General features: G+C 43.9%; 1 protein-coding gene across 1 annotated transcript; it reads left to right on the forward strand.

Annotated features, from left to right (window-relative positions):
- The first annotated feature begins 502 nt into the window (after positions 1-502).
- NTAN1 (N-terminal asparagine amidase) lies at positions 503-13,457 on the forward strand. The gene is made up of 10 exons (XM_006136283.4): positions 503-635; positions 2,431-2,533; positions 2,618-2,683; positions 3,523-3,631; positions 4,912-4,985; positions 6,392-6,445; positions 8,156-8,209; positions 9,478-9,575; positions 11,250-11,363; positions 11,544-13,457. Exons 1-10 carry the CDS (start codon positions 555-557, stop codon positions 11,721-11,723), a joined length of 933 nt encoding a protein of 310 aa, XP_006136345.4. The 5' UTR covers positions 503-554; the 3' UTR covers positions 11,724-13,457.
- The last annotated feature ends 1,701 nt before the right edge of the window (positions 13,458-15,158 follow it).

Genomic DNA, 15,158 nt, shown 5'->3' on the forward strand with positions numbered 1-15,158 from the left:
ACTTACTTTTTACTGGCCTGTAGAAAATTGGGTCTGCTGAGTATCTGTGCCCTGCTTGGGTGAATAACGGGATTCTGCATGAGCAAACCAAAGCCCCCGTCATGGGTGGAGTCCAAGATCGATTCTTATACTCCGCTGGCCTAACCCCCCGCAGTTTCTATTAGTTCCATGTTCCATGCAGCCCTGCTGGAGCGCGGTGGGGCCTGTGCCGGAGGTGGCAGCTGCGAGCTCTGCGGCGGCCCTAGCGCTGCCCCACAACGTTCTTCGCTCTGCTGGGGTTGCACGTTTCGCTTTACGAGAAGCGAGGATGCTGCGCGCGGGGTGGCGGTCACGTGGTCTTACGTGCGCCAGTGTCTTCCCCGCCCTTAGCTGCAGCCGGGTTCGCAGGCTTGTGCATCAGGCACGCGCGCGGGCGGCTGCCGCTGAATTCCTCTCAGCCGGGTTTCTCCATCGGACTACATCTCCCAGAAACCCTTGCGATACCAGCACAGCGCAGCCTTCCCTCCCAGCGGGCTGCTCTCGTCCTGCAGCCCAGGGGCGGGCGCTTCCCAAGGATGCCGTTGCTGGTTAATGGGGAGCGGATCGACCTGGCCCGGCCTGCGGGGGACGTGATCCACAGCTACCCGCACCTGGAGGTAGGGGCGGGCCCCGCCAGCAAGTCTGCCGAGGAGGGGTCGGTTCGTGCCGGCTCGGGGAGGGGCGGAGCAGTGTGCGGACTGGGCGCCCCCTTCACCAATGACCTGCAGGCTAGGAGGGGCGGGGCGCTTCCCAGTGGTCTTGGCAGCCCAGAAGCCCTGGGTCAGGGTGCTCTGGCGTGGGGGTCCTCCTGCATTATCAAGAAACAAACCAAAAAGCCCAGGTTTACCTTCTCCTCTTCCAGCACTAGGGAATGCTATCGTTGTTGTAGCCACTAGAAATGGAAAAGTCCTGTCGAATCATTAAGCCCAGTTAACAAAATTAGTAAGTGTCTGGCTAGATTATTTCAGGTACTGAGCCCCTGCAGCTCCCAAAGCTGGTTATGTATAGCTAGTCTTAGACATTGCTAGAATAAAACAGACTCAAGTCTGTGATTTGAATATTAAAGTAAATCAGTGTTGAATGGTGTGTGTATGTTCTGCTTCAGGAAACAGAGTACCCACTAACAGTAACACTTTGGTTTACAGAAAGGAAGGTTACATAATACTTTGTGGAAGACAGATGAACAAATACCATTTAGTCCTCTACAGCGTTTAAACCAGCACGAGCAATTTCTTACCAGTTAAGCGGGGAGGGGAAGGTACTTTTTGTGCTCCTACTTCAGACAGCTACTAATATGGAGACCCAGAGCCATTTGATTAATCCAGGGCTTCTGGTACAATAGACTCTTGCTTATTCTCCAAATAGGAGGCTTATGTATAGTAATTCTCTAGTATTAATATAATAGAGATTTATAGTGAATGAACTAATCAAAAACAACATACAGATAATCATGTAGATTATTTTGTTCATATATTCTGATATTTTTGCTCTGGACTGTGATTACCTTACCCATCCTGAACAGGACCTTCCCCCACAAAGAGTACTTTTGACTTTAGCAGGACTATTCATGTATCATGCTATTTGGTGTATGTGTGTAAGGTTCAGTCAAGCCTTCAAAAATTATCCTTTGTGAATTTATCTTAAAAGCATCCAAGATGATATCTATAGGGAAGCTAGTAAATATTAAATTTAACTGGTGTAATCATAGTACTAGACCGAACACAGAGAGATAGGAGCCAGAAACTGCTAACTTCAGCCCTTGATAATTATGTGGCCTTGCTCAAGTCCTTTTGTCTCCATTTTTAAAGTGGAGGTGTCAGTGTCTTTGTGTTTGGGGTGATCTGACAATTAACTGATTAATGTTTGGAAAAGAGCTTCAAAGATGTAAAACATTCTTCTTCTTTCTTGTCACATCCCTCTTTGGCGTCAATTACTTTTATAGCCTTCTTCCAAAACTCACGATTGTATACTTGACTGTTGTGGAAACTAGTCACACTTGTTCTGCTGATATCCATCCCATGTTCCAAATCTTTGGCCTCTCTTTTGCTTACTGAAGGTGTAGAATACCATGAAATATAAGTATTTATGGTCTACCTCAGCACTCAGTCTTCCCTGAACTGCCACCTGGCTCACTTTGTTTTTCATAGTCCTGGCTGGGACAGTGCCAGTGTTCCCTCTAATTTTTTCCATCTCTGTATTGAATACATTTTGTTTTGTGCACCAAGGTGTATGCAGAGGTGCACCACCAGTAGAAAAACATAATGATGGCTGTGGGTGCTCTGCTAATCAGCTAGGCAGCATTTGAAATGCTCCTGTGTGGCTGCCCAAGCTCTCACCTTATAGTCAGTGCCCATTGTACTTGTGGTACCTGCTCTTTTTAGCCATTTTAGTCTGTGTGCCATTTATTTACAGGAGAAAGCAAGAGTTCTAAGAGGCCAACCTGCTCAAATAGTGGGACCCAAAGGACTTTTATACATCCAGCAAAGAGAGTTTGCAGTGACCACCCCTAAAGATGGTACGTGGGGATGCAATACTGTTAGCTATTGAAGCAACAGGCATGATGGCAAAGCTCTTACTGTATTTTTCTTCTTTAAAACAGCTTCTGTTTCCATTCTTGGGTCTGATGATGCAACGACCTGCCACTTGGTGGTGCTCAGACACACAGGTAACATAAAGGAAACCTAGGCTATTAGATGTATGGTTCTCGAATAATGGCTCTGTAATAATGTTATACTGTGACAAGCTGGAGGGGCCCCTACGTAGCAGGCAGGGGCTGCTCTAGCTCAGCTGCTTCCGACCCCATGCTGGGCCCCACTGCTGCTTCTGACCCCATGCATCTGGCCATGTGCTCTAGCCCAGCAAGTCCCCTGTCCCCACTGCTGCTTTCGACTCCTCCACACACACGTCCCCAGAAGCGTGGGGCTGCTCCTGGATAATGGTTAATTGTTACCTGGTAATCATCACGTTTTTAGAATAGACAAGGCCTTAGAGCAGACAACCCAGTCCCTTGTTCTTATGGAGACAGCACAGGAGAACTAGTGGCTTCAGCAGGATATTGGGAATCAGGAGAGTGATATCAGACAAGTCACTCAGTTCCTTTTGGTGTCAGTTTCTCTTCCTGTGAAATCTGGGTGTGGTGTATCTGTTTGTATAACATGCTTTACAGAATGACACAGTTTTTGTTGTTGCCTGGTGCTATGATCAGCAGGGCCGGCTCTAGCCATTCTTGTGCCCCGGGCAGCGGGCGCGTGTGATGCATGCGCGGCTGCACCCCCAGACACACGGCACATGCGCAGCCCCACCCCCCGGCACGCTGCGCATCTTACAGCTGCAATCGGGCGTGCAGCACCTGATTGCAGCTCTAAGGGGCACTGCATGGTCCCCGGGTGCACGGCGCCTGATGGCAGCTCTAAGCATCTTACAGGTGCCCTCCATAGGTTGGCGCCCCCCTTAATGCAGCCCTGGTGATCAGCTAAATGATTTTTTTTCTTCCTCGCCTTTCAGGGAGTGGGGCTACCTGCTTGACACACTGTGATGGATCAGACACCCAAGCTGAGGTGTCGCTGATTATGAATGCAGTAAAATCTCTCTCTGATGACACAGAATGTGGAAGGTCAGCTCATCTCATCTATATCATGTCTTGTGTATGGTATTTCACAAGGGTCACTGTTGTATGTAAGGTGGGAAATTCTGAATTCTAGTTTGGTGTCTGCTGAGCCAGGCTAGTAAAATAGATCTCAATAAGGTGCTGTTTTTGCAATGATTTTTCATTTTGCCTATTGGCATTGTTACAGGACGAGTAGCTTTCATTGTTTGTTTTACTAGGCACCGTCAAAGTTTGCATTTGTTATTTTTTGTAGTTCTCTAGGCAGTGATTTAATTTAAAGTGTGGTTTTTCATATAGTTGCTCTGTGAAAGTGCCACTGTGAGTTTCTATGTTTGTGTGTCAGTGACTTCTGTCAATGTGCTTCGTAAATGGATTTTTGCTTTAAAAAAACCTGTTGATCCTGTAAACTCATCCTGGAATCTGAATTAGTCTGGGAGTTTCTGGCTTGCACATAAAACAATTAAAGATTCTGAATCAAATTTATTATCAATTCTAGCTATTCTGGGAGTCAGAAAAGAATTCAGCTCAATTCCTTTTGCTTGTGTTTCCCCTTTTTGACTTGGCGAGGCAAAACTGGCAGATACAATACTGAATACACCGTGTTTGAAGACTTCCAAGCAAGTTGTAGCTTTTGAAAATCTTACTTGAAATACCTAAAGAGGCCTGATTTTCAGCTGGGGGATACTCAGAACTTTGAGAATTGGATCCCTTAATGGTATCTGAAATTGGATACTTGAAAATCACATGTCAGTTTTAAAAAGCTTGGCCACAGAGAACAGACATACAGAGTGAAAGAGGAGTTATAATTTTAACATACATATCTCACACTCCTATATTAAGGTGTGAGTGAGTTCCAAGAGAATCATTGCAGCACATTTAATTCATCTTTGTTGAGAAGTTTTGTAATTTTAAGATCCGGTCCTGCAAGGATCATAGAGCTGAAAGAGACTTCAGGGGGTCATCAAGTCCAGCCGCTTGCCCAAGGCAGGACCAATAGGAGTTGAGTACCTAAAAATCCTATCAAGTTCAATGGTAGCTGCACATGTTCAGTGCCTCTCTGATTCAAGTCCTTAGTCTGTGCTGCTCATTTGATAGTCACTTGGCTATAGTGTCCAGAACAAAGGAGTTACTCACATTAGGTCATGAGATAATACACAATCAGTTGGCACATGTGACTGTAATAAATGATCACTGTACAGTGGGGACTGGGGATTGTATTGAAAAGCTATTCACTTTAGGATGCCTTTTTAATTGCTGTTTCCTGTTATTCCATCTCTATTTGTTAGGCTGGAAGTTCATCTAGTTGGAGGTTTCAAAGATGATAGGCAGTTATCACAAAAACTTACTAATCAGCTTCTTAGTAAGTTCACATTTTTTCCGTTCTCATGTCCAAAAACTAGAATTCTGGCTGGATTTGGTCTGAGTATGTGTAATCTCAATCCTCAGTTATACAGTAGAAAAACTTTTGCATTTGAATTTTTTTCCATTTGGAAATGTGAAGTGCATACATGGGGGTGATGCTGTGAGATTTTTGCCACATGTAAAGAGAGACTTTTTAATAGTAATTTGTTCCTGATCTATCTGTTAAAGAGGGGGTACTGAGGAATACTGCCACTAACATTCTGTATGATCTTGGGCAAATCTCTTCTCTCTTCTTATTTACCCACATATAAAATAGGTCTTACTAATGAAATGTACCATGCTAAATTTGTAACAACTAGCCCAGAGATCCCAATACCACACCTACCTTAATAACCGAATGCTTGTAAAAGGAGTAAAATATTGATAGCACAAGGCTCTTGTTAACATCTTTCTGCCCTTGTCAACGACCAGTTGTGTAAATTACTGTTATATAGTCTGAGTGGTAGCCCTGTTAGTCTGTATTTGCAAAAACAATGAAGAGTCCTGTGGCACCTTAGAGACTAAGGATACATCTATTTCAGAATACCGGAGGTATCCCAAAATAGTCACCCTGCGTTTACACAAGCCACCTATTATTTTGAAATATTTTTCAAAATAACGGGTGTGCTATTTCAGCACCCCTAAGCTGAAATAATGTCAAATTTCAAAATAACGTGCTGTGTAGATGCGCCAAATTTCAAAATAACCTATTCTGAAATAGAATTGAAATAAGATATGCAATTTGTGTAGCGCAAATTGAGTATCTTATTTCGAGTTTGGGTGCAGTGTAGACGCATCCTGACATTTATTAGGGAATACGCTTTCCTGGGTAAAACCCATTTCATCATATGAAGTGGGTTTTACCCAGGAATGCATAAGTCTGCTAATCTCTAAGGTGCCACAAGACTCCTCATATCATGGTGAGTAAGTTTCTCTTTCATTACCTTGTTCTTTATTTTATGAGACATCTGGAAATTGCACACTGGTCCATTATCTGTATCAAGAATAGCAGAGTGGGACTTCCTGCATTGGGAAAGCAGGATAAGGGATCCTCTGAAGGTAGGGAGGTAGAGCGGGCTCTCCAGGGTGGTGGGTTCAAATCCCGCCCCTCCCCCACCCACCCTGGGAGTGGCCGGACAGCCAACACAGGCTGTCCCAGGAATGGAGCTGGCTCCCGTATTAGGAAGACAGGATAAAAGGACCTCTGTAGGGAGGGGGTGGGATGGGTTCTGGAGTGGAGCCTGATGGTAATGAGTCTCACATCTAATCTGCAGTGCTTAGCATTGATATACCCCATAATTTAAGTGCAGCGCGTGCTTTGACATGAATCAGTTTTATACCTTTCTGCTTCTGTGGTTGCTGTAGGAGCATTTGATCTCCTGCAAGATGATGTCCATTTAGTGACTTTCTGTGTGACAGGTAAGAGTTTTCATGTTTTCCCCTCTTGTAAAAATGTGTTTAGTCTTTGAAAAATGTGAGGCTCTTCATTTTACGAGAAACATCTGGTGTGTAATGTACGTCAGTCTGTGAGCCCAAGGCACAAGAGGGCTTAGTTCCTACAGTGTTTTTGCTGTCCCATCCTGATCTCTCATGTTAGTTGGATTGGAGTGGACAATAAAACAGCAGTGGCTTGCCAGGGTTAGCCACTGGTGGGCTCGCACTGCTATATATACCTATGCTTCTGCAGATATGGGCAATTGTAGCTCCTGTTGGCTGTGGATCGCCATTCCCAGCCAATGGGAGATGCAGGAAGTAGTGCTGACTGGGACACCACTTTCTGCAGGTCCCATTGGCTGGAAATGGAATCTGTGACCAACGGGAGCTGCAGTCACCTGTACCTGTGGAAGTGCAGGTAAATATAGTGGTGCTGTACCACCAGGGGCTAACCTTGGGGAACAGGACGAGGCCTGCAGGCTGGTATTTGCCCACCCCTGCTGTAGTCGGAATTCTGGAAGTAGTGATTTACCACAGCGGGTAGGGCAATGGCTAGGTTAGAACTTCTCTTCCCAGGGGTGCTATCACAACTTGCAGTTGCTAATAGGGCCTGTGGAAATGGCTGACATGCTTCACCCATGTGGTCCATAGAGCACTCAGACTGAAGAAGTTTGTGTTTCTGTGGGGTCCCTGATAAGTGATTGCGAAGGAAATCTATTAAACCTCTCTAGGATCAGTTGACAACACTAGACCTGCCTCCTGCATTTAATATGTTTGTTTAGTCAGTATTGCAGCAGCCAGATGAGTGAAGTGAATGACTCTAGAGAACACATTCCCCTAAATTACTGTTCTTTTATTTTCCTTTTCCCTCCATCATAGCCAATTCAAGTCTGAAAATGAGGATACATAAAAAATATCCGTGAGAACAAGAGTTGTATTGTCACCCTGGCTGTAGCTTAAACCTTTGAAACATGGCATCATTACAGCAGTGTGGGTTTTTTGTTTATAAATCTATTCTATGTGAAACTGAGGTGCGAATAGCCTTGATCTGAGCCAGTTCTGGTGTGGACAGATGACTTAGACTTTTCCCATCTGCCCTTGCCAATGCATTTTAGTCCTGAGCAGCTGTTTCAGTCCCAGATCTGGCAGGATGGGAATGAGTTCTGTGTTGTGGTGATTTTTCACAATCTGGTTCTGTGCTGTGGAAAATGTCCACCAAGGAAGAGAGTTAATCCAGATCTGGCATAAGCAGTTGCCATTCTTCTGAGATGGAACTGCCCGGGCGGGGTCTGAATTTGTCCTGTATACCAGGATAATTGGCAGAAAAGCATAAATGAATACTCATTTCTTGTGGGTTAAACAAGGTTATAAGCAGTGTTCCCTCTAAGCTGCAGGGCAGTTCAGCTTCACAGGTGATTAATCAGCCCGCTCCTTGAGTCTGAGCCGCTGACTGGGCAGGGCTGATGAATCCCGTGTGCATTTGCGCTGCCATGTAGCATAGAAGGGACACTGGTTATAAGCTAAGTCTTCAGTTCCCTGGCGGCGGCTTTGTTGCACGTCCCACTGTTTGGTTTTGTTTGTTTGGGGGCTGTTTGGTAAGACCTATGTACGTCCATGACTTAAACTAATGCTGCTTGGAAATAGCCCAGCCATTGTTAGCATGTTTATTTGACCCATTTGTTCTTTTTGAAACAGAATTAAATGACAGAGAGGAAAAGGATAATCATTTCCCAATCATTTATGGAATAGGTGAGTACAGCGCATCTTTGCGTACTGTCTTACGCTGGTTGCTGTTCAGACTTGTAAAGGTAACACATTTGCCAGCCAAGATTAATGTAGGACAGGGGTGGGGAACCTAAGGCCTGGGGGTTTGTATGCATCGCTGGGTTGCCTGGGTCTTGTCCCCGAGGCTTAGGGCCTCCCCCAGCATTGGGGAGCTTATGCTGGTGCTCCTGTCCCCTCCACCCCCCCCATTCCTGCTGCAACCCCTGCTCCCAACTGATTTTTCTGTGGATCAGCAGCGCCTGTCCCAAAAAAGGTTCCCCACCCCGATGTAGGAGATACACAATATCATGGTGCACAGACGAGTGTAGCTCTGACGCTAACTTTGGTAGGACAGCGTCATGTCACTAAGAGACTGGCTTTACTAGATGCTGAAGATGTACTCTTGCTAGGGAAATACATTTGGAAAAGGTCATCTTAGGAGTGTGTGTGTGTGTGTGTGTGTGTGTGTGTGTGTGTGTGTGTGTGTGTGTGTGTGTGTGTGTGTGTGTGTGTGTGTGTGTGTGTGTGTGTGTGTGTGTGTGTGTGTGTGTGTGTGTGTGGTTTTTTTTTTCTCTTTTACTGAGATCATAGAGCCTGAAGGGTTATTTTATGCCTTTCAGCTGAACTGTTGACCTACAGTGAATTAGACTGCTCATTCCTCTGTCTTGTCTGTTTGGAGTCCAGCCTTCTTTTTTGATGTGTTTTGTGGACTTTGTACTCTTCTCTTGATTTTTCCTCTGCTTTCAGTTTCAGTAATCTTTATACCACTGTAGGAGCAACGTTTTGGGACTAATTCTCTCCTCAAATTGACCATATTTCTTTAAACTTTCCTCTAGACTGTTAGAAACCCAACCAAATAGCACTGTGAAAATAGACGTGAACCAGAAAGTGAAACTTACCAGATGTTTCTCTGTCATAGTCTGAGAGCAGTGTCTGACAGACTCTGAAATTCATTTTTATTGAGCCAAAGAGTGCTGCTGTTTCAGAATGCTCTGTTCGGGTGGGGAAGCAGGGGAAGGGGGGAGGAAATAATTACTTCCCAATGTTTCCTGGTGCTCTAAGTCGAGGTAGCACAGCCACGTTAAAAGAGCCTGCCTCAGACTAATTTTGAGGCTTCTCTGTAGTGTGCACACGCTATTTCAATGTTGTTATTTCAGGAGTTATTTTGAAATAAGTTATTTTGAAATAATTTCCTAATGTAGACATGCCCTAACTGGTTAACTGTCCTTTTATTTAAACATTTTTTCCCCCAGCTGTGAATGTTAAAACAGCAGAGATTTTCCATGCAACTTTTCCAGATAGGGGACCAGATGAGGATTTGCGTTCAGCCTGTATATTAACAGGAGCAACAGTGAGTGAAAACAAATATATATATTTTGGTGGTGAGGAAACAATTCTTGAGAGAAATACTCCTAATATTTTGACAGTGTAAGAAACAAATAATTACCCTTTAAGGAGAAATTACTGTAATTATGATCTAATACTGCCAGTTTATGGTTGTGTGATGAGTAATGAAGTATTATGGGCAGAGACAGAGGAAAAGACAAGGATATCAATGCTAGGATAGGGAAAGCAACAGCTGCATTTAAGACTGTCCCGTATGGAGTTCACAAATAATATCTGCAAAGATGAAACTGCGAATCTTCAACACACATGTGAAGAGTGTACTCTTGTATGGATGCGAGACCTGGCATACTAAAAAGTCTTCAAGTCACAACCTACAGACGTTCATAAACAGATGCCTGAGGTACATCCTTCACATCAAATGGCAAGTCTGTCACAAATGAGGAGCTTTGGAAAAGAGCAGGACAAGAACCACTTGATGCTCAAATCAAGAGAAGAAAGTGGGGATGGCTAGGCCCCAGACTCAGAAAACCATCATCCAGCATAGTCAGTCTCACATGGAATCTTCAAGGAAAACACAAAAGAGGAAGACCTCAGACAATGTGGAGAAGATCTACTGAGATTGAAGGACAACAACTGGGGTACTCGTAGAATCAGCTAGAAGTTTTGTCTCAAGACAGAGTGAAGTGGAGGAGACTTGTAGATGACCTATGCTCCACTTGGAGAACAGGGGTATAAGAAGAGGAGTAATGTATGAACATTGGATTTACCAGCTGTACTACATCAGCTGCTGCTATCTGAAGGAAAATGGTGACAAGTATTCTATTTGGAAACAAAGCCACAGCTCATTATTTGTATTACAGTAGCTCTGGGAGGCCTCAGCTGAGATCAGAGTACCGTTGTGCTGGATGCTCAACAGTCAGTCCCTGGCAGATGAAGAGTGAGAGAAGGGTACTGGTGTTAATCCAGTTTTACAGACCTGGAATTGAGACTAAATGACCTGCTCAAGTCACATAGGAAGCCTGTGGCAGAGTTGGGAATTGACCCCAGCGCTCTTTGGTCCAGATGATCTCTTCAGAAGCAGGTGTACTACATTAAAGACATTGCTTTCACCCGAAGGATGAGGACTCCAGTAAGAAAAACACACAGGAGGAAGTATTTGCAGGATCTTGACCCATGTCTATTAGCCCATAAGAGGGGAACATGCTGTACTGTTCCCAGTATTATGGCCTAGAAGCAATAGAAATACACAAAAGGGTCAAATAGCCTTTTGTGCCAGAATTTGGGGTTCAAGACCTCAAGTGGCAAACCTTGGATGGGTAAGTGCAAAGCAGCTATTTTGTCTGATCATTGGGTTGATCCAGGCCAGAGTTGGGCGGAAGAGTTGAGTGTGTAGCAGCAAGGGTGGAGATCCTGCATAGCAGTGGATGAGGGAGCTGAAACCAGGCAAGCAATGGAGGGGAGGTAGATGGCAAAACAGGACAGGAGCAGGGAGACACTGAAGAATAGTCTGAAGGCCTAGGACAGATGCTGCATCTCAGAGGGTGGGGGAAGTAGCTGTGGAGCCAGCTCTAAGCTCATTCCCCTTCCCCATGTGGCTGGCTCAATGTGATGGAGGGTTCAGGTCACTTGTGCTCAGTTTCAGTAGGGAAACCCTATGAAAGTCTGTTCTCCATTGCAGATGACTAATATTTATGATGCAAAGACAGAACAACTCCACATTGGACCTTTCTTCTGGATGCCTTTTCCACATGTGGATTTCTGGTTGGAGCAGGATGATAAACAGATATTACAGGTAACTGACATTACAGAACTGTGTTGGGGAACTGCATGCAGCCTTGTTAGCTTTGTTAGTCCCAAAGGCTGTTCTATGCAGTACTGAAAAGGGGGTGCATTAAAACTAGACACCCAGTAGCCCTGCAGTGTTCTTATCCATCGTGTTAGAAATAGCTCGTGATGCTGTTGTCTTTTTCAGAATCTTTCCACGTCACCTCTGGCTGAACCACCGCACTTTGTTTCCCACATTCGATCCACACTGATGTTTTTAAAAGAACATCCATTTCCAGATCTCTCCCTGTTTCCAAACAGGAAACCTCGACTTTACAAAAAGAGTGAAGATGGTTTGTGGGAGAGAATCTGTTTGGAAACAATTTAATGTTCAGGCAGGCTCTTACCACACACTCTTTGGGAAAGCATAGCCTCTCCAAAAGTATGGCCATTTGGCTGCAAAGAACATTGTTCCAAGTCCATGTTGGTCAAATCTCCTGCTGTCCCTGAGATCAGATTAGCCTTGTTAAATGCTTTTCAAAGGAATATTTTGGCAGAGGTGCATTTGTTTGCACTTATACAAGAGAGTGAATGTTTACTAAAGTCAGTATTTTCTTGTTTTCAGTTTATCCTTACAAATTGTTTCTGCACTCTCTTTTACTTTTGATGCTAATTAGATGTCTATTAAGGCCTTTGGCAAAAATATACCTGGAGAGCGATTTATTATTCACTTGACCTTTCAAGAGTGCTTTTTAGAGTTGGGACTAAATGTCCTCTTAAGTGCAAGCTCTAATTTAAAGTATAACATGTCTACAATCTTATTGCTAATTGAGTTTTTCAAGAATGATTTCTTTTTAAACACCCAAACATTGTTTTTAAATAAATAATAAACTCCTAAGTGTGGTGATTATAAATGAGATTTTTCTCTAGTTGATTGGGAACATTTCTGTGCTGAAAGGTATAATCATTAACCCTGCAGGAATAATTGCCAAGCTGAACCTAAAAAGCATAATTGTTAAATAGGCCAATGCTTTTTACCACTGCTGTTTGGAAATATTGTATGATTCACTACAGCTTTCCAGTTCTAAAGATGTCTACAATAAAAAGAATCTTCATTTACTAATAAACTGGAGAAGTCGCTAAACTTTAATGTTTGTTTCACTTGTAAGATGCCCAGCAACAAGCTCAGCTATTCACCATTTGGGTTTGTCGAGGGGGACGGCAGGTCAACTTTTTTCTCTGGGTTGAGTGACCTCACAAACCACCAAGTCTGTTTATAGTATGTCCCAATGGCCTCAGACAATATATGTGTCCCTGTATTCAGGGTATTACAGACCAGTGACCAGTCATCATATGTGCCCCCGTATCAGAGAGAATACGGCCCAGTGGCCTTAGTCCAGGTAGAAGCCCTCTAGTCAGGGTACTGCAGCCCTGCTACCTAGCTCCATACAGAAGTCCCTCTACTCAGAACATTGCAACTCTGTGGCCTTAGTCATTGCAGCAGTGGTGAAGCTGCCCCTACACGGGGGTATGTAAGGAGTGGATAGGGGGATCCAGGCCCGCCTTGTTGGCAGTGGCATGGGCCATTGCTTGTTCAGCAGGGAATCCTGCCACAACATGCTGAGTGCTCAGGGAGCAATTCCCTGCCCTACTTCCTACCAGTACCTGGTAGATGGCTTCTCTGTGTGCTCTTATTTTATGGCTTCTCTGTTAGCCTGGCTTCTGCTCCTTGTTCCAGATGCACTTCCTCCCCTGGAGCACCCTCAGCACCTCCTTCCTCTTCAGCAGTCGGCCTTAACTGAGCTGCTGCAGAGGCTTTTATAATCAGTCTCCAGTGGGAGTATGCCCAGCAGGACTGTGGGAGTTGGGCTCTCTCTGCCAGTATAACTCTGTCACCTTCAGTGTGTGGTTGATGCACCCTATCACTGGGTTGTTGCTTACTGAAGCTTGGACAATGAAGATAAAATAGGCAAAGATGCTCACTGTTACATTGTTTAGGTTGTAGAAAATACAGGAAATGATGTAACTTCACATACTTTGGGTGGAGTTTGAGACCACTTATGGAAATATTTCTGCTACTCAGATTATTTAAAATAAAAATAGCCCATCTCTTTAAAACTTACCTGTGTCTGATATGGATACTTCTTATATTAAGAAACCACCAAAATACTTGGCGGAGTGGGGCAAGGAGGAGGTTGTTGTCTCCTTTGTTTTGTGGTTACATACGTACTTTCACCTTGAAATCTTGACAATTTACTTATCAAACAATGCTACATTTTCAGAGTAAGTAAATGTATTTTGATTAGCTATAATGAATTCCTTTTACAACTTGAACGGTTAGATACTTACTATATTGCAAATCTTTTGCTTTAAAAGCCCTATAAGTTTTCAGTGTTGTAGATAATCTTGTTTAACAGAACTAAACCCCATAGGTAAAGGGTCACAAAATACAGCAAGTTATAGATTTTGGGTTAATTATATAGTTTCCTTCATCAGTTGAACGCTGTTAAATTTTCTTTGTATATCCAAGTGTTTCATGGCATAGTCATCTCAGTCAGGGCAAGCTCAACTTCACTAAATCATTGAGAGACTGGATGAGGCCTATAGTTCCATGTCCAGAAAGAATGGTGGATTCACTGCTTGTGGTATGGCATAGCACTTGTCATTTAGTGCCCTGTGGTTGAGCCCTTGAGTGATTTCTTCTTTTGTCACTTGGTCCTCTGGCTTGGTCTGTTTCAAAGTCTCTTCCCTTTGGCTTGGTTAACACTACACTGTAAGTTTAGGTTGAACTTAGGTGCATTAGGTCGATTTTTCTAAATGAGTCCCTACCTATAAGCCTGTTTCATCAACTTTACGGACGGTTAAGTCTATTTCAGTCCTCCTGCTTTTCACAACGAATAACAGTAAATTTGACCTTACATTTTCAAAAGTTTTAGAGGGGTAGCTGTGTTGATCTGTAAGTGGGGAAAAAAAACGTAGTGCCTGCAGCACCTTAAAGGGTAACAAAAAATATAGATGGTATCACATGCTTTTGTAGGCACAACCCACTTCTTCAGATGAATGGAGTTTAAGGGGTCCAGGTTCCAAATAGCTAGCAGAAGAAGAGGAGATGGGGAGGGAAAGGAGGAAAAAAAGTGGGAAAAGAATAGTCCATTTTAGTGACTATGCTAAATGAAGCTGATTGAGTGGTTTAAAGTACTCTTTAAGTATCTGGTGTTTGGCTTATGTCATTCTACATCCCAATGACAAAGTCAACAACAGTGTCTTTACTTGAGTTGGAGCAGGGGAGGGAGGCATTACAGTCCAGCACACAATATAGAGGTCACCTTGTTAAGAGAAACATGCATGCTGCCTGGTCATTCACAGTGTCTGACTGTCCCCCTTGATGTGATCTCTTTCTTGCCCAGATGTCTAGTTTCTCATTATTAGTAGTTAGATCTGCTTCAACCCTGGCATAAAATCCTCCTCCCACAGATATTATGGAGGACACAGCAGGCTGCACAATGGGAATGTTGTTTTTGCTGAGGTCTAACCTACTTAAAATGTGAAATATTCCCTTGAAATGGCCAAAAGCACATTCTACCACCATTCTACACCTGCTCAGCTTGCAGGTGACCTGTTCCTTACTGCAGTCCAGGCTGCCTGTGTATGGCCATGAGCCATGCAAGTGAGAGGTAGGCTGTGTCTACAAACTTCACTATTGGCATTTCAATGCCTGTAATGGTAATTTTCTGGTCTGGGAAGAAAGTTCCAGCTTGCATCTTTCTGAAGTGATCAGAGTTCCTAAGAATGTATGACTCATGCACCTTTCTGGACCATCCAG

This window comes from Pelodiscus sinensis, chromosome 16, assembly GCF_049634645.1.
Source record: "Pelodiscus sinensis isolate JC-2024 chromosome 16, ASM4963464v1, whole genome shotgun sequence".
In the NCBI taxonomy this organism is placed as follows: domain Eukaryota; kingdom Metazoa; phylum Chordata; order Testudines; family Trionychidae; genus Pelodiscus; species Pelodiscus sinensis.